Source organism: Balaenoptera ricei, chromosome 2, assembly GCF_028023285.1.
Source record: "Balaenoptera ricei isolate mBalRic1 chromosome 2, mBalRic1.hap2, whole genome shotgun sequence".
In the NCBI taxonomy this organism is placed as follows: Eukaryota; Metazoa; Chordata; class Mammalia; order Artiodactyla; family Balaenopteridae; genus Balaenoptera; species Balaenoptera ricei.
In genome coordinates this window covers 160,708,134-160,727,417 of record NC_082640.1, presented here as the reverse complement: position 1 = coordinate 160,727,417, position 19,284 = coordinate 160,708,134, and the positions used below count along the sequence as shown (strand labels likewise).

The 19,284-nt window shown below is 38.4% G+C and overlaps 1 protein-coding gene across 10 annotated transcripts in view; it reads left to right on the top strand.

Moving 5' to 3' along the window:
- The first annotated feature begins 584 nt into the window (after positions 1–584).
- Positions 585–19,284, top strand: part of MLH3 (mutL homolog 3) — a 28,657-nt gene continuing 9,957 nt past the window's right edge. The window contains exons 1-9 of one of the 10 annotated variants that reach the window (XM_059914683.1): positions 585–869; positions 2,233–5,584; positions 8,276–8,374; positions 9,078–9,163; positions 9,902–10,006; positions 10,980–11,052; positions 16,301–16,372; positions 17,657–17,785; positions 18,850–18,933. In XM_059914683.1, coding sequence (XP_059770666.1) covers positions 2,296–5,584; positions 8,276–8,374; positions 9,078–9,163; positions 9,902–10,006; positions 10,980–11,052; positions 16,301–16,372; positions 17,657–17,784 — 3,852 coding nt within the window. In that variant the 5' untranslated portion in view covers positions 585–869; positions 2,233–2,295 and the 3' untranslated portion in view covers position 17,785; positions 18,850–18,933. Of the gene's footprint in view, positions 870–1,864; positions 5,585–8,275; positions 8,375–9,077; positions 9,164–9,901; positions 10,007–10,979; positions 11,053–16,300; positions 16,373–17,656; positions 17,786–18,772; positions 18,934–19,284 lie in introns of those variants that run through there. The other 9 variants (XM_059914682.1, XR_009500964.1, XM_059914680.1 and 6 more) reach the window with 9 other exon arrangements.

The following is a 19,284-nucleotide window of genomic DNA, read 5'->3' as shown; positions in this document are numbered from 1 at the left end:
AGACTTAGATAATCTCCTGATTTGGTTTAGTCAGCCATTAAAAAAAGTATATATCAAATGCTTATTGGGTTTGACAAGTTTGTCATAAATTCCAATTTTTTAAAATACAAGGTTTCAATGAAAACAGGACAAAGCAAAAACTGAAGGTTGGTTAACGAGTCCCAAAACACCTATTCTCACAATGCCCTTAGAGTTCCACTCTCATTCCACTAGAAAAGACAGCTGCGGTGGTATTGGGAAGATACCAAAAAAGTCAGTGAAGGGAGTCTTGTCCTCATCTGTAAATTAAGAATAGAGCTATATAGTTTCTCGGTCTTTTCCAGCTCTGAAATAATACTATAGATCTCTAATGGAAGGCTTTGGATTTTTAATTAATTGAGTACCTAACATAAGCCAGGCACTGTTCTTGCCATGGGGATACAGCAGCAAACAAAAATAAACAAAATCCATACCTTCATATAGCTTACATTCTAGTGAGAGAAGATAGACGATAAGCAAATAAAATATATATTGAATTAAATGGTAGTACGTGCAAAGGAGAGATGAGAGAAGGGGAAAGAAGAAAAAACAAGTAAAAATTGCTAGAAACAGCTTTTCACGCCATGCTAAAACGGGATAAGGATTGAGAATTCGGGGTACTAGTGAGAAGAGACCTCGGCACACATGAGTACCGAAGCCGGGAACACCTGGTGCGCATGCGCATTGGGGTGTCAGGGACGAGCGGGTGTTCTTGGCGGGGTAGCTGAGAAGCGCATGCTCGCGGGCTCGCGCGTGCATGAGCCTCGCGTGCACGAGCCTTGCGAGCCAACGTGCGTGCGTCCGGCGTCCGAGGCGGTTGGTGTCAGGGAGTTGTTGAGGCGCCATACGAGGTGACTTGGGGAAAAGCACGCGACGGAAGGATGATTCCGGGAGCTCTTCTACCACTAGAAGGGCCCTGGCGACCGCTGCGGGCTAACTTTACGGACCGGCTGCGCAGGGGCTCCGGGACGCCCTCTGGCCTGCCTACAGCTGGGCGCCCGAGCCTGGGCAGGCTGGGGTTTCTGGTTGCCAGCTGGGGGAGGGGATGGGGGTGGAACTTGGGTCTGGCGGGGTAGGCGGCCTCCGCCCTGCTCCCCGAAGCTTTCTTATTAGCTCAGAACCCGGATGGAGTCGTCCCATTTGTCCCAGGAGCCCTGAAAGGACTGGGATATAATCAGGAAATCGTTGAGTTGGGTAGCAGTCGGAATACTTATTAAACGTTTACCTCTCATTTTTTTGCCGGCTGCAAAGTTCATGATGTTAGAAATCATCAGATCGGCAATTATCGCTCTGATTTTACCGGGTTTGAAAAACTAGCCCTACCACTTGCGAGAGGTTTCCCCCCGCCATGCTGCTCTCAGCTGTGAAGGGAGGTGACCTTTAATTGCACTATAATCTTATTTTTTTTACCTGCCAGAAAACTTAAAATCAAGTTTAAACAGCCCCTTGCCATCATGATTATTGCCAAGGTAGTTTGAAGCCATCTGTGAAGACCAAAATACAAAATAATAGTAAGGGCCTTCTGAAAACTTACCAAAGTAATACATGAACAAGATTTAAAAATCAAATGCAGAACGGCTTATAATGACAAGGAATTTTCCTGCCCTATCCTTTCCCATTCTTAGTCTGTTTCCCCTGAGATAACTACATTTAGCCAATAATAATAATTATTAATCTCTTCTTGACATAATTTGATTTTATTTTCTCTTGTTCCTTCACCCTAGTTATTACAGTGTCTTAACACTTCATTATAAGTTTTTTCTAAAAGTCATGGTTATTGTGTAATGTATAAATGTTATGAAACTAGCTTGGACTTTTTTTTCATGAATAATTTCTAGCTAATGTTTCTTAGCGGAATTTAGGCATCTGTTCTTGGTGAAGTGATTAGCATTTTGAACATGTCTTTGCAGGTCAACTTCAAGTGTGATTCTGATTTCACTTTAGGGCATATGGGATTTAGAGAGGAGCAGTAAAAATTATGAAATTATGAATGCTGTTTTGGATGTTAAATCCACTGCACCAAACAAGAGCTGTGTGATCTGCCTAGAGATCAGAGCTATAATTTGTTTTGTTTTGTTTTACAATGTGGTTTAGTAAGAGATTTCATTTACCTCAAATATTTCTTTATAAAGCTTGAGAGAAATGGTTGATGCCATGTAACTCCGAAGCTTTAAATGTGTGTGTGTGTGTTTTGTTTTGTTTTTCCTCCCATAGGCAATTATTTCCAGTCAGAAAAGGGAACCAGTGCCTGGCTTTCTCACCAGCTTTCTACCTGCCATGATCAAGTGCTTGTCAGTTGAAGTACAAGCCAGGTTGCGTTCTGGTTTGGCTATATGCTCCTTAGGCCAATGTGTTGAGGAGCTTGCCCTCAATAGTATTGATGCTGAAGCAAAATGTGTGGCTGTCAGGGTAAACATGGAAACCTTCCAAGTTCAGGTGATAGACAATGGATTTGGGATGGGGAGTGATGATGTAGACAATGTGGGAAATCGTTATTTCACTAGTAAGTGCGACTCTGTACAGGACTTGGAGAACCCAAGGTTTTATGGTTTCCGAGGGGAGGCCTTGGCCAGTATAGCTGACATGGCCAGTGCTGTGGAAATTTCATCCAAGAAAAACAAGTCAATGAAAACTTTTGTGAAGCTGTTTCAGAATGGAAAAGTCCTGAAAGCTTGTGAAGCTGACTTGACTCGACCAAGTGCTGGGACAACAGTCACTGTATATAACCTATTTTATCAGTTACCTGTAAGGAGGAAATGCATGGATCCTAGACTGGAGTTTGAGAAGGTTAGGCAGAGGATAGAAGCTCTCTCACTCATGCACCCTTCCATTTCTTTCTCTTTGAGAAATGATGTTTCTGGTTCCATGGTTCTTCAGCTCCCTAAAACCAAAGACATATGTTCCCGATTTTGTCAAATTTATGGACTGGGTAAGTCCCAAAAGTTAAGAGAAATAGATTTTAAATATAAGGAGTTTGAGCTTAGTGGCTATATCAGCTCTGAAGCACATTATAATAAGAATATGCAGTTTTTGTTTGTGAACAAGAGGCTAGTTTTAAGGACAAAGTTGCATAAACTCATTGACTTTTTATTAAGGAAAGAAAGCATTATATGCAAGCCAAAGAACGGCTCTGCCAGTAGGCAAACGAATTCAAGTCCTCGGCATCGGTCTAACCCAGAACTCCATGGTATATATGTAATCAATATGCAGTGCCACTTCTGTGAGTATGACGTGTGCCTGGAGCCAGCAAAAACTCTGATTGAGTTTCAGAACTGGGATACTGTTCTGGTTTGCATTCAGGAAGGAGTAAAAATGTTTTTAAAGAAAGAAAAATTATTTGTGGAATTATCAAGTGAAGACCTTAAGGAATTTAGTGAAGAAAATGATTTTAGTTTATTTAGTGCCACTCTTCAGAAGCAAGTGTCCTCTGATGAGAAGTGTGACCAGGTCAATTTCCAAGAAGCATGTAATAATATTTTGGATTCCTGTGAAATGTTTAATTTGCAATCAAAAGCTGTGAAAAGAAAAGCTCCTGTAGAAAACATAAACATACAGAATTCTAGGGATTCAGAAGGTATCAGAAAAAAGACAAATGATTCATTTTTGTACACTTACAAATCCGATGGGCCAGCCCATAGTAAAATGGAGTCATCTTTACAAAACGAAGATAGCGCTTGCTCAGAGTCAAGGATCTTAGAACAAGAGACAGCTGAAGCATCAGAATCAGGAGCAAATGAGAAACATAAAAAATCTTGCTTGGAACTTAACTCTTCAGAAAATCCATGTGGAACCAGTTCAGAAATGTTTGCAAGCCCTTTTCAGACACTTTATCACTTTGAGGGGAGTGGAGAAGGTCTAGAAATACAGAAAGTAAGTACTACTGCTGATGGCATGGCTGCCAACATCCTGAAAAATAATAGAATTCAGAATCAACCAGAGAGATTTAAAGATGCTACTGAAATGGGATGCCAACCTCTGCCTGTTGAGACGACATTATCGGGAGCACATGGTGCTCAGAGAGAAGAAGAGAAAAGAAAAAAAGAACCTAGTAATTGTGGAAGAATAAATGTTTTTAGTTATGGGCAAGTTAAATTATGTTCCACTGGCTTCATAACTCATGTGGTACAAAATGAGCAAACTAAATCAACTGAAACAGAACATTTATTTAAAAATTATGTTCAACCTGGTCCTGTGAGTGCCAAAGAAACATTTGGAAATAGAACACGCCATTCATTTGAGACTCCAAACACCAAAGATTTAACCATCACTTTAAGTAAAGAATTTGCTCAACTGCCCAACAAAAGATTGTGCAGAACAAATATAAGTTATGGGCTAGAGAACAAACCTATAGCAACTTATAAAAATTTTGCTGTTTTTCAGGAAAGTAGTAAAAAATCGCACACAGGTTGCTTACTACCTGACGCATCCTCTTTCTCTTGGGGTAGACATGTTTCAAATGGTACTAAGAAAACAGGTAAGTTGATTTGTTCTGCCAAACCCATAGTTCATAAGAAGCTAAGCTTAAGTTCACAACTAGGATCTTTAGAGAAGTTTAAGAGGCAATATGGGAAGGTTAAAAATCCTCTGAATACAGAAGTGGAGGAAAGTATCACTTTAGAAATCACTACCAATCTCAGTCCTCAGGTTGAACCTGACATTCTGTGGAAAGACAAAAACCACTTAGACAACTCTGGTATTTGTAAACTCACTACTGTGAAACATGATGATTCAAATAGTAGTTGTCAACCAGTAAGTCACATGTTTTATTCAGAAAAGTTACCATTCTCCAAGGAAGACAGTTGTTTGGAAGAACAGATGCCTTGCTTAAGAGAAAGCCCTATGACTCTACAGGAGTTATCTCATTTTAACAGAAAGCCTTTGGATGTTGAGAAGTCACCTGAATCACTAGCCTCTAAATTATCCAGATTGAAAGGCTCCGAAAGAGAGACTCAAACAATGGAGATGACGAGTCATTTTAATGAACTTCCACAATCAGATTCCAGTAGGAAAGACAGTGACTTGTCCAGTGGGTTAACCCTAGATTCTTGTAAGTTATTTAAAAATGAGCATAAAAAACCAGAAAGTGGCAACATCCCAATGTCGGACTCTGTCACACAGGGTAATCCCTTCAATAAAGACAGTGAAACATATTCTAACAACAATACAACAGAGAACTCTGTGATGTCAGAAACTCCTTTAGTACTGCCCTATGATCATTCTACAGTTATCGGTAAGGATTCAGATGTTCTTACGGCTTCAGAACAACAGATTGGAAGTCCTGACTCTCCGAGTAGAATGTTAGTGAGTCACGGAGAAGATTCCACAGCTGGCCAAAATGGAACTTGTTGTCAGAGTGAGGAGTCTATAGCAAGAACTTGTTCTGAAAATGAAGAGTCGAACACATGTTCTTTGGATTGGCAGCAGCATTTTGATGTAGCCCTGGGAAGAATGGTTTACATCAACAAGCTAACAGGACTTAGCACATTCACTGCTCCTACTGAGGATGTTCGGGCTGCTTGTACTAAAGACCTGACAACTATGGCTGTGGATGTTCTACTTGAGAATGGTAAGTATATGGTGTTCACTGGCATGGATGCTTTGGAAGGTGGGAATAATGGCTGAGGAGTAAGATAATCATGTTCAAAGAGATTATCTCAGCAGATAGAACATTTTGAAGTTTAATTATAAAATGTATGTGAAAATTCTCCAGGTCTATTATTATTTAAACATAAAAATACAGTGAAAGAATGATACAGAATGGAAGTGTATGTATATGTGTCTATGGGTGTAGGTATGTGCAAGAGGGTGAGACAGTTTTTTTTTTTTCTTTTAAACATCTTTATTGGAGTATAATTGCTTTACAATGGTGTGTTAGTTTCTGCTTTATAACAAAGTGAATCAGTTATACATATACATATGTTCCCATATCTCTTCCCTCTTGCATCTCCCTCCCTCCCACCCTCCCCATCCCACCGCTCTAGGTGGCCACAAAGCACCAAGCTGATCTCCCTGTGCTATCCGGCTGCTTCCCACTAGCTATCTGTTTTACATTTGGTAGTGTATATATGTCCATGCCACTCTCGGTGAGACAGTTTTTAATGAAAATGGTGCTATTGATCGTTGAGAAGATCTACAGTGTTTCCCTACCCCACTTTCCCCTCTCCCAAACACACAGCTGTCTAAGAAATTTGTCTTTAAAGGCACCTGCAATGCCAGCGTGGTATTTTCCTGGAAGTTGCTCTCTGCAGCTCCCAGGTAAAGGGCCAGAATGATCCTGTAATCATCCTAGGTTTCCCAGGAAAATCTATGGCTCAGTACAGTAGTATATTTATAAACTTTTTTTTTTTTTAAGAAAAAAACTTGACCGTAAATTTTGGGGAATATAGTTTAAGTATGTATTTTTATAATCATACTTTTCAAATGTACTTTATTATAATACATATGCTAATAATCTTCATCTGTATAAGTGGCTGTTATTCAGAAAGACAGTAATGTGGCTTTTAGATCAGACCATAAGGCCACATTGGAGCCTAGGCTAGGACTCTGAGTTCCCAGGTCTCAGTCAGCATTAAAAGTGACATTGTTTTGGCAGCGTGTTGAGAGCCAGATGTTGGGAGATGGTAAAACTGATTTCCATCTGGCAATAATCTTGGTTTTGCATCAGGATGATAAACATTAAATGTTCATCTGTATTAAAAGTCTTGAATGTTGCAAAAGAATGTAAATAGTATGAAGGTAATTGCAAATTAACTTGTAATTTCTTCCTAGGATAAGTATCTCTAACAGGAGGCTCTGATTTATTTAAGGTTAAATAAGACTTTTATTTTTCAGTGGTTTCCAGTTTTTTTCCTTGTGAAAAAAAATAATCACTGTAGTAACTTTCAAAGTATTAAATAGAAGAAAACCCTTTTCTTCAGTACTGCTCCTGAGACTAGCAGGCGGCTCGTAAAGACACACGTGTTTTTCAACGTATGTAGTTTTGTGTCCTGATTTATAGTGAATGCTTATCGGAGGTAAATCTAAGGCACTGGCACCTCGTCTTCCTGAAACGCAACTGCTTCTGATATGGTGACAAAAAATAACTGGATCACATTAAACTGAGATGGTTGTTGCTAAAACAAAGGGGGGCAATCTTGGCTGCCATACTCAACCTAAACACCTGCTCCTGTTAAACAAATCTAGATGTGTAAAACACTTCTACCTGCTTAACGTCTGCGTTAGCAAGTCTTGTGGTGAACTTTTGAGAGTCATGTTAAGTCAGAGATTCATAATGACAAATTAAGTAGTTAGGGTCTAGAAACTAGTTCGAAGAAAAGATGGCTTCTGAGCACCCTCCATTCACAGGGAGAGTTACCTTTCTGGAAATGGCTGTTGCGTAGCAGAACAATAGGACTTGTTGAACCACACGTAAAACATCACATGAGATGAACTGTTAAGAGGTAAATTTAATTGCACAGAAGAGAGGATCTATAAAGGTAATTTTAAGGAATAGTGTCAAGTCTCCAAGCCCTGGTAGTTTTTTTCTTTAAAATGTCTTTAACGCTGTCCTTTCTGTTAATAGTGACACAACCTTATTTCATCTCACACTTTACTTTTATCCTTCTGAATTTATCTCTCTCCAGTTTTTGTCCAACAGATTTATCTTTTTGAAATAATGGTTTCATCATGTTTTGCCCCCGTTCAAAACTGTCAAATTCAGCATTGTTCCTAAAACTCAAAAAATCTTATCATCCTTCAGATAGGAGGGTAGAATTTGGGCCAGATCTTACTGGACTTTGGAATTTAAGTTGAGAACCTTTCATTCATTCATCTATTCATTTATTCACTCATTTGCTGATCATTCACACTGTGCTTGGAGCTGCCACATTGCAGATTAACTGGCTTTGCTTTCAAGAGTCCACAGTCTATTAGAGAGGACAGCCATCTAAACAATTGTAATATGATGAGATAAATGTTAGACACATACTGGGCACACACACATATAGAGAGACACATATATTGGGAATAAGAGGCATGTAAATTGGGGATCTATTCTTCCTCATTCTGTCTGGTATAGATGGATAATAGGACTAAGCATTAGTGCAGATTCCTAAATTAGCAGAATAATTTCATTAAAGAACTTCTGACTCAATCTGTTGTTTAGTAGTCTGCCTTATGTCTTAATTCAGTTTGTGCAGAAAGAGATTTTACGTAACTTAATTTTTTAATAGTTTATTTTTTGAGTTCAAATGTCTAGATTTTTCTTTTTTATATTTAGGATCTCAGTACAGGTGTCATCCTTTTAGAAGCGACCTTGTTCTTCCTTTCCTTCCTAGAGCTCGGGAAGAGAGGACTGTGATGAGACAGAATAACAGAGGTAGGGGCATTAACAGAGATTGCCAGAACACCTAGTACATACTGTGCCACCTAGCTTAAAGAAAACAAAGCATGGTTGTGTTATTGAGCTTGATCAGTGCCAGCTGTGCCTTCCTGGAACCAGGAATTCCCCACGGTCCTATTTAACAGCAGAACTAAGTAATTCAGTGCGTGCATTTAGATCAGAAATTACTTTTCCAGAGGAGGTCAGTACTGTGTGATCATGCAGTCTGTGGTGTCTTGTGATTGAGAAAATGTTTCTTATTTTTAAAGATTGGAGCTGAGTCCATATTGCATTAGTTTTATATAAGCAAAATTCTGATCTGCGAAAAAAGCTACAGACATTTATCATTTTTCTTTTCTTCATTTCTAAAAATAGATAAGGTATATTTTTACCTAAAAGAAGTGAGGCTACTAATTTGAACTGGTTTTTCTTCTGGACTTGTATTCTGAAATATCTGGTGAAAATAGTTTGGAGAAAAAGCTATAATACCAGAAGATACAGTCATCAAGTTTCATTTAAAAAGTAACAGATCAAAACAACTTAGAGATACAGCAAACACTGCACATTTGCAGAATGTGGGAACAATGTGTCTGATCTTTGGTCTTGAGGCTGCACCACACCAAGCATGAGACACCATTCACCATTCACCCTCTTCTCTGAGGCTCTTGATGCCAACTTTACTTGTCCCCTTTTGCTGTAGCTACTGGGGACGATGCTGTTGGTCCCGAATTGCTTCAGTCTTTGTTCTCAGAATGGGACAACCCAGTATTTGCCCGTTATCCAGAGGTAGGTCTGCAGCAATTCTTCTTTGCTTGTTATTTAAAAATTTGAATTTCATTTAAATTGGGTATGGGCATGAATGACTATATTCATTTGTAATTATGAATGGCAAGTGAGCATGTTTCCAAATAATTTATTTGGAAATTAATACTTACTGTAGAGAGGAGGAATCAGAATTCATAGCAGTTTGGAAGCTCGGACACTTTAGATTAGACATGTGTAACCACCGTGTGAATAGTGAATGTGTTTACCACTCTCAGAAACCCTGACTTGCAGCTTTGGCAAAGTATTTAGGGTGGTGGTAATAAAAACTGTTATCATTAGATAAAGCAGTGAATCTTCTGCTAGAGGAACAGTTCGCCATTGGACCTGAGTGTGCGTCCTCTCCTCAGTGGGTTATCACACAATGTGCTTTGTGTGTTGTAATACGGGTGTAGAGTATATGAGCATTTGTTACTGATTCATCAGTTAAGATGTCTTTAAGGACTTGCTCATGAAGCGCAGGCAAATTGTTATTCTGAAAGTATTGGTGTTTGTCAGTAATTTTGTGTATAAACAAAAATTATTATTTAAGAGTAATAATTCATAAAGCCTTTGAATTTTTATAAGTTCCCTGAATTCAACCCACCTCTAATAGGTTCTGTGAAAATGAATGTTTGTAAAGCACTTTGAGATCTTTGGTAAAACAGTTCTGCAGACATAAAAGATTACAATGTAAATGACGTTTGTTCTGGGTCTTTCTAGGTTGCTGTTGACGTTAGCAGCGGCCAGGCTGAGAGCCTAGCAGTTAAAATTCACAACATCTTGTATCCTTACCGTTTCACCAAAGAAATGATTCACTCGATGCAGGTAAAAGATTGACTTTAAAATCTCATTAAAAAAAAAAAATATATATATATATATATATATATATATATATATATATATATATATATATATATATATATAAAAGACCTAAGCTAGACTAACTCTTGTGAAATTGGATTTATTTGATGATATAGACCATCCTGGTCAAGGCACATGTGTTCTTTTTAATCTTTCTGAAACTTTTATCATCAGAAGAAAAAGCGAAGGATTAATTATAATTTCAAAGAAAAAAGTGTCCTTTTTAGTGTGAGCAGGTTTGGAGGGATGAATTATGGATTCAGGCTCACAGTTTCAAGGATTGTATATTGACTTTCTATATTGACAATAATTTGTAAATCGACTAAGTAATGTAGAGACATTGTCCTTAACTGTGCAACAATGCCCCTTTTTAAATGACCCTCTATTGTATGAGGCTACAAATGATATGGCTTAGGAGACCCCAGATTGAGGAGTTCCATTAACAGAAGCGACCCCTTCTCTCATCTGCTTTTCTAGTTTGCCCTCTCTCTACACCACTCAGGCTGTCTTCATCTCCTTATTTTCAGTATGGAAACAAATTAGGAGGTTAGACCGATCTAGGCAGAGCAGAGCCACCAAGGTCTGAAGCCACCGGTGGCTTTTAACTTACTGCTTTAACGGACTAGCTCCTACAAAATGGGTTTCCTTGCTTTTGCATACATTTTCCAAATTTTTTTCAGACCTATTTGTTAGCAATCTCTGGTCATATTATCTGTTTCCTTGTAGTCTCTTCTTTTGTCTTCTGATCACTCTACTTGCCTATTCTTTTTTCCTTCCTAATGACTCCCTCAGGTTCATCCGCACCTGTCCTCAGTCTTAGATATGAATGTTATAATGCAAACAACTTTAAATTAAGTACAGTTTTGTCTCTCTCTATGCAGATATGCCTTTGTTAATCTTTATTTAGTATTGTATCACTTATTTGAATGTATGGCAGGTTCTCCAGCAAGTGGATAACAAGTTTATTGCCTGTGTAATGAGCACTAAGACTGAAGAGAATGGTGAGGCAGGTAAGAATGAGATTTAGCCTCAGTAACCAGCTGGTCTTCTTTTTTTTTTTTTTTTTAATTTATTTATTTATTTGTTTGGTTTTTTTATTTTTGGCTGCATTGGGTCTTCGTTGCTGTGCGCAGGCTTTCTCTAGTTGTGGTGAGCAGGGGCTACTCTTCGTTGTGGTGTATGGGCTTCTCATTGCAGTGGCTTCTCTTGTAGTGGAGCACGGGCTCTAGGCGCGCGGGCTTCAGTAGTTGTGGCACATGGGCTCAATAGTTGTGGCTTGCGGTCTCTTGAGCGCAGGCTCAGTAGTTGTGGCGCACGGGCTTAGTTGCTCCACGGCATGTGGGATCTTCCCAGGCCAGAGCGCGAACCCGTGTTCCTTGCATTGGCAGGCAGATTCTTAACCACTGCACCACCAGGGAAGCCCCAGCTGGTCTTCTGACAGCCTCCTTTTAAGGTTATTTTTTTATATACGATACAGTTTCAATGATTTGGACAGATTAGGGAAAACCAATCTAAATTAATATTATGAAACAACACTTTTAAAGTACATTTAGTTTTATATACATACACATAGACATGTATATACATGTTAAACTATTAAGAGTGGTTACCTTGGGAGTGAGAATGGAAATGGGCAGAGGGGAAATTTCATCTTTTACTCTTTAAAATATTTTATAGTCTTTGACTTTTTAATAATGTTTTAATGTGTTCCCTTTATAATAATAGAAAGTTTATATGATGAACTCTGATAGATTTATCAAGAGTTACATGTAACCTCTTGGTGACCTGCTTTAATAAAACAACAACAATTTGTAAATAATAACATTAACTCATTCAACAAATATTGATTGAGTGCCTATTGCATGCCAGGGACTGTGCTAGGGATACAATGGTGGGAGAAAATATACATGCAAGAGAAACAGATAGTTACACAAACAAAATTTTAACTCTAGTGTTATGGAGGAGAGAAACAAGATGCTGTAAGAATCTATATTGGGAGATTTGATTTAGTAGGGAGGTCAGGGAAGGTTTTGTGGGTAAAGTGAGATATGTAGTATAAGTTAACTAGGTAAGGAAAGGAGGGAGGAGTATTCTGGGCAGAGGGAATAATATGCAATTTGTGCTTTCCTCTCCTTCAGTGATAGGAAGCAGGGCAAGCCCTTCCTTCTGTGAGAGCAGGAGACAGGCTAGACAAGTAGGTTGCAGCCGGATCTTAAAGACCAGTTACAAGCTTTGTCTTCGTCCCAGCACCAATTGGAAACAACTGAAGGCTTTTTGTTTTCTTTTGTATTGTTTGTTTTCGCAGCGGCACAAGTCCCATCACATTTGCATTTTGAAAATACTGCTCTGGCTGCAGTGTGGAGCCTAGAGCGGGTGTGGAGATGGAGTCCCAGTAACTGCAGAGAGACTGTTAGGAGGATGGTGCAATATCTAAGAAACGATGGGTAGCTGGGATCAGGGTGACCTAGAGAGAAAGATATTTAGGAGATGAAGTCAGCAGGACTTGGTGATGGATTGGATATGGGGAAGGTATATCATAGATGACTCCTGGTTTTCTGACCTATGTAACTGAGTGGATGATGTTGCAGGACGAGGCTGGAGAAGAAGCAGGCAAGAAGGGTGAAAATCATGAGTTCAGTCTGAAATCCCTTTGAAATGTTCAAGAATGTGTCAGGAATATTACAGGTCTAGGATGCGAGAAGCATTCTGACATGGAGATCTAAATCTGAGTTGTCACCATAAAGTCGGTCACTGAAGTCGTGTGTATAAATTTTATCACCTAGAAGAAGAGTGAAGAGTGAGGAGGGGAAGAGATATTCTGAATCTAGAGTAATTCCGCCATTTAATAGCTGGGTAGAAAAGGGTGAACCAGCAAGAGAGATTATGAAGGAACAGAAATAGGAAGAAAACAAGCAAAGGTTGTGTTGCAAAGCCAAGACTTTGTACTAAGTGCTGCCGAGAGGTTAAGATGAGGACCAAAAATATCTGTTAGATTTCCAGACAGTGGAGGTCAGGGACTTCAAATGAGAGCTGTTTCAGAGAAGACATAGGACAGGAGAGACTCCAAAATCTGTGACATGGAAGAGGGACTAAGGAGAGTGAGGGTGCGAGAAGGCTTTTTTTTTTTTTTTTTTTTAACTGGAAGACTCTCGAGCCATTTACAAGGAATGCTTGATCCTGTCAGGTTCTGGAAAAGGCCTGAGTGGCTGAGTCCTGAGCACCACTGGAGGAGTTGGTTCCCGATGGGTAGACCTGCAGACGAGAGCTTCTAAAGTTTGAAAGCAGTTCATTCTCTTTGTATTTTAAAATATTCTTTTTTATCTTGTTTACAGTATAAGTTTATTTAGTAAATGTCATCACAGATCAAAGGTAAAGTAACCAAAAGTTTTGTCGTAATTATCATAAATATAGAATTAGTGAAGGTCAAATTCTAGTAGTCTTACTACTAGAAAGTGAATAGATTGTTTTCTAAAGTTTTGATTACCTGGAATTCTTTGTTGTTTAATACCAAAATCTCTACCAATGGCACCTGAGATGGGTGTAGCCACAAAATCTCCAGATATTTAAATTTCTCTTGAGATTCTGGATTGTCACTGTATTGGTTAGCTGCCACCAAGGAGTATTTTTATATAAAAAAATTTTTCTAAATCAAAATATAAGTATTTTTATTGTTGCTCACAAATACCAAAAGCAACCTATTCCTATAATTGACTTACTTTTATTTTAATATTTGCACATCTTTTTTAATGGTTAAATATATTATTGTTTTAAATTATTGTGAAATTAATGCCATATAATGGCATTTTTTATTGCATGTTTCCACCTATAATAAAATTCAGTTGTTCAGTTATGATCCTCTAAAGAATAAGGATTCAGGGCTTCCCTGGTGGCGCAGTGGTTGAGAATCTGCCTGCCAACGCAGGGGACACGGGTTCAAGCCCTGGTCTGGGAAGATCCCACATGCCGCGGAGCAACTGGGCCCGTGAGCCACAATTACTGAGCCTGCGCATCTGGCGCCTGTGCTCCGCAACAAGAGAGGCCGTGATAGTGAGAGGCCCGCGCACCGTGATGAAGAGTGGCCCCCGCTCGCCGCAACTAGAGAAAGCCCTCACACAGAAACGAAGACCCAACACAGCCAAAAAAAAAAAAAAAAAAAAAAAGCATTAACCTAACATTTAAAAAAAAAAAAAGAATAACGATTCATTCATTTATTCTGTAAATATTTATTGAGTGCCTGTTATGTGCCTGGTGCTATTATACATGCCAGGAATATAACAGACAAAAATCCTTGCCCTGATGAAGCTTCTATTCTGTTATTTTGGAATATCAAAAATACAGCTCTGACATGAGTAAATTACCTTCATATATTCTGCTTCATTCAAGGAATGGAAAATGTCATGAACATTTTGTAGACTATAAATCATTCCTCCAGAGTCAGGTGCAGGATTGATTTCGTAGGGTCCCTGACTCTTGGTAATTCACATTGGCTCAGGTTTTGAGTTTGAGGTTACTCCCTCATAATTTATTATTTATTCCATTGTTCTGCCCAATACAGGATGTTCAGTATTCATCACAACCAGCTGCAACTCCTCCTATCCTCAAAGGAGTTTAAAATTCAACATTTTGGGGCCTGTTCTGCGGTTGAACATGCTGTCAGAAAAATTATAATCTTTTTATTTTTCAAGTCAGTAGCTCTTAACGCCATGAATTTGATGGTGTCATACAAACAATTTTTTTAATCTTTCGTAGAAATAGGAAAAACAGGCATTATCTAGTTTGATCAAATTCAAGAGGAGAACTTTTATTTCAATATAATCAGTAACAATAAACCTCAACCCCTTGGCCAAAAGTAATAAAATTACAAGCTAAAAAGATGTACGAATGTAATTGAGAATCAGTCCTTCTGTCAGTGAGAAAGGGATTTATTTCCCTGTAGGTTTGGCTTTGGGGTCAGGACATTCTGCTTCTCTCTTGCACCTGAGAGTGTAAAGCCTTGCTACTCAAAATCAAGGTCTGTAAATAACATCACCTGGGAGTTTGTTAGACTTGCACAATCTTGTGTCCCACCCCTAACCTACTGAATCAGAATCTGCATCTTTATAAGATCCCCAGGGAGAGTGGCATGGACATATATACACTACCAAACGTAAAATAGCTAGTGGGAAGCAACTGCATAGCACAGGGAGATCAGCTCTGTGCTTTGTGACCACCTAGAGATGTGGGATAGGGAGGGCGGGAGGGAGGGAGATGCAAGAGGGAAGAGATATGGGAACATATGTATATGTATAACTGATTCACTTTGTTATAAAGCAGAAACTAACACACCATTGTAAAGCAATTATACTCCATTAAAGATGTTAAAAAATATATATATATATATATAATTGAGAAGTTATCACAAAAAAAAAAAAAAAAAAAAAGATCCCCAGGTGATTTGTCTGCTGTTCAAAGTTTGCGAAGCCTGAGTCTAAAGCAAGGCAAACTGTGGCCTGGGGGCCGGATCCAGCCATAACCTGTTTTTGTACAGCCAGGGAGATAAGAATGGTTTTTACTTTTTTTTTTAATTGATGTGTAGTTAATTTACTGTGTTACATTAGTTTCAGGTATACTACATTTTTAAATAGTAAAAAAAAAGCAAAGGAAGAGTTATATTTTTCGACACATTAAAATTATATGAAATTAATATTTCAGTGTCTGTAAAAAGTTTATTGGAACACAGCTACAATATTCACATGTCTATGGCAGCTTTGGTTCAGAATGAATATTTGAGTAGTTGTGACAGAAACCCATGTGTCCCAAAAGCCTAAAATATTTACTGTCTGGCCTTTCACAGAAAAATATTGCTGACCTCTGATCTAAAGTGTAGTAGAATGCTTCATGGGTTCTGGGGTAGCTTGCAAATCAAGGTCGGCTGATTATAAAATGTGTGGTTTAATGATCCTTCATTGTATCAAATTTGAATTAATAAAGCAAAATCAGTATTTAAACATTAAGAATGTAGGGCTTTCACCATGTTTTAGAAATGAAATACTAATGAACTAAAGAGTTTCTCATCAGGGATACATTTGTTGTAGTTTTTCCCATAACTTTAACTTTTTAGGAAATCAAAGATACAGTTGTTACTGCTCAGTTTGTATGCTTCTCTTATGCTCACGTTGTTAAATAGTTTGAATTAAGCTTTTTCTTCCTCAACACAACATGATTATTTTAATCTTGACCTGAGAATTTGAAACCCGGTGGTGCTTGCTGGTCTTCTAGGTGGAAACCTGCTAGTCTTGGTGGACCAGCATGCTGCCCACGAGCGCATCCGATTGGAGCAGCTGACCATTGGTAAGGATCTGCTGAGGACTAGGAACGATTCGAGACTCCCCAGCAGAATTAATGCACCTGAAAGAGTTTTTCTAGCTGTGACTGTTGTGAAAAAAGATGAATTGTACGTTTTAAAAAATGAAGCTGAAAAAAAAAAAACTATTAAAAAAAAAAAATGAAGCTGAAGCCTGCTGGTATGGCTTCTTTTATAATTGAAAGAATGTAGTAGTTCACTTTACTAATTCAAAGATGTGTGTCTTAACACATGGTCAAAGGCATATTTGCTGTATCCTTATCATCAACCCTAAGGATTAGGCTACTTTATTACAACTTTCAGCACAAAGATATGCCCCTCCACATGCCCATGTGATCTTGGTTTACCTTCACAGTTCATCAGGCAGAGACTACCAAGCAGCTCAGAAGGCCCAATATATTGTTTTTATTTTAAAATTTAATTTGTTTTTGAATAGGTAGTATAATCCAATAGGCTCAAGTCTGAAAGGTACAAAAGGGAATAAAATAAGGTCTCTTTTCTACCCTTGCCCTTCATCCAACCTAGTTTCTCTCCCCAGAGGCAACCTGTATCACTAATGTGTTATGGATTCTTCCGAAGTCAATATGTGCTTTTTAATCTTTGCTACCCATTTTTCTCATATGAGGCAGTCTGTTCCCCAAGGTGTAAAATACCAGGAAAATCTTTACTCCTGTGGTCACGTAATAAAAACCCCAAATGTTGTAGAGTTAGGTGAGGACCTAGGGAGGTATTTCATGGACGAATGGCAGTGATGTTACTTCCATGTTCACTTTTCCTTATAAAATGAAGACCTAAGAGTTGGGAAAGATACAATAAAAAGTGTTAGAAAAACTTTCTTGCTCTAGGCCCTGGACCATTTGAGAATAGTACTGACTGATTCTCTTCAGAGCCTGGGAAATCCTTTTGGAAGAATGAGGGAGCCTTCTTGAGCCACTGGGTTGTGAAGTAAACCCCTTTTATCTCCCCAGTAATCCATATTAGTCAGCCTCTGTTACTGAAACCACATTTGTTGACTATCTACAGGAACATCGCATTGTTCATTTGAATGTAAGATTAAGTCTTATATTTCTTATTTAAGAAAATACTGCTAAAATGAATAAACAAACTAGATATTTACTAGTTTGACTTTAATAATGGAAATTCAAAGCCTAAAACTGAACATTGAACATGCTGCTAAGCATTATAATAATTCCATGACTGTGTCTTCATTTTTATCTGAATCTGGAAGACTTCACTTCCTGCTCTTAACCCATTCATCTTTCTCTCAATAGGTTCCTATGAGAAGCAACAGCCACAAGGCTCTGGTCGAAAAAAATTACTGTCTTCCACTATAAGTCCTCCACTAGAGATAACAGTGACAGAGGAACAAAGGAGACTCTTATCGTTAGTACCACCATGAGGTTGTGATGTTGCTAATGTACATTCTCTGGCTAGGGTATAAGCATAACTATTGTTCCTTATCTCAGTTGAGGCACTGAGACCAAGAGAGGTTACATGACTTGTTCAAGGTCATAACAAGTTTTAAGTGGCGGAGCAGGCACTCAGATGCAGGTCGTCTGACTCCAAATGCTGTTCTTTCCACTATATCACAGCTATTGAGTATAGGATAGAGTTTCCCTGATAATTTTTTCCAGCAGTTGGCTTAGAGTACTCTTACCATTTCTTGGAATGGTCAATATTTATGCTGTGCTGTTTCTGAAAGTGAAGTTACTGCAGTAATTGCTTCCATTCTGCTTTGCCTTGGTACATTCTAGATTCTTAGTTTTTGTTACCATAATCATACTGGGAAGAAAGTAAAACACCGGGCCACAAGGAGGGGGCAAATCATATAATGAGTCACAAGATAGGACATTTTCCTACTTCGGGGTGGCACAAATTATTGGAAATAAAAAAGAGAGAATTGTCTCTAAATTTATTTAAGGTTTGGGAATATGCCACTGCCAATAAATCATTTTCCCTAGGGTATAATTTATATTAGAGGCAGATCCATTTATTTACATCCCGTTAATCAGGACTTCTCAGTTCCTCCGGCTGTTAATTATCTCCCTGCTTTTAATGCTGATTCAAAACATTCTTAGCCCTTTTATTTGTGCCAGACTTCTTTAAGTGCCAGCAAGGAGAAGTTAGCAATTCCTCAGTGAAGAATAAAAAATTTAAGAACAAGACATAGAAACAAATTGATTCTCTCAATGGAAAAGAGGGGGGAAAAAAAGGTTACTGTAAATCAAAAAGGAAATTTGATAAAATCTAAATAAACAACCATAAGTGTGAGAAAAATAGTGTAAGTTTTAAAGCTTGTGGCAGCTTTTGAGAAACTATCAAGTATTTGGAACTGATACTGAAATGTGAATGAAGTAATTCTTTTACATTTGAGGTTATCTCTTTAGGTGTTACCACAAAAATCTGGAAGATCTGGGCCTTGAAATTATATTTCCAGACACTAGTGATTCTCTGGTCCTTGTAGGAAAAGTACCACTCTGTTTTGTGGAAAGAGAAGCCAGTGAACTTCGAAGAGGGAGATCTACTGTGACCAAGAGCATTGTGGAGGTAAGACAGCTGCAAAAGCTGAGAAAACTGCTGAGTGCTAATAACCTCCTACTTTGTTTAGAAATTCTCTATATTCATCTTTTATTCAACAAGCATTTATGAAATAACCTGCTGTGTGCCAGGTGCCAGAGATTCAAAGATGAATTAGCTCAAGGTGAGGGAGAAGGACATTTAAATAATTATACTATAATGAAATTTGGCCAGCAGAGGTATGTTCAAAAGTGCTATGGAAATACAGAATATTTACTGTGCCCAGGAGGGTGGAGGTCATGGAAACTATCACAGAAAAGCATTTGTTTTTTTGTTTGTTTGTTTCAGGAAAAGTCTTGTAGAACAGTAGGAGCCTGCCAAG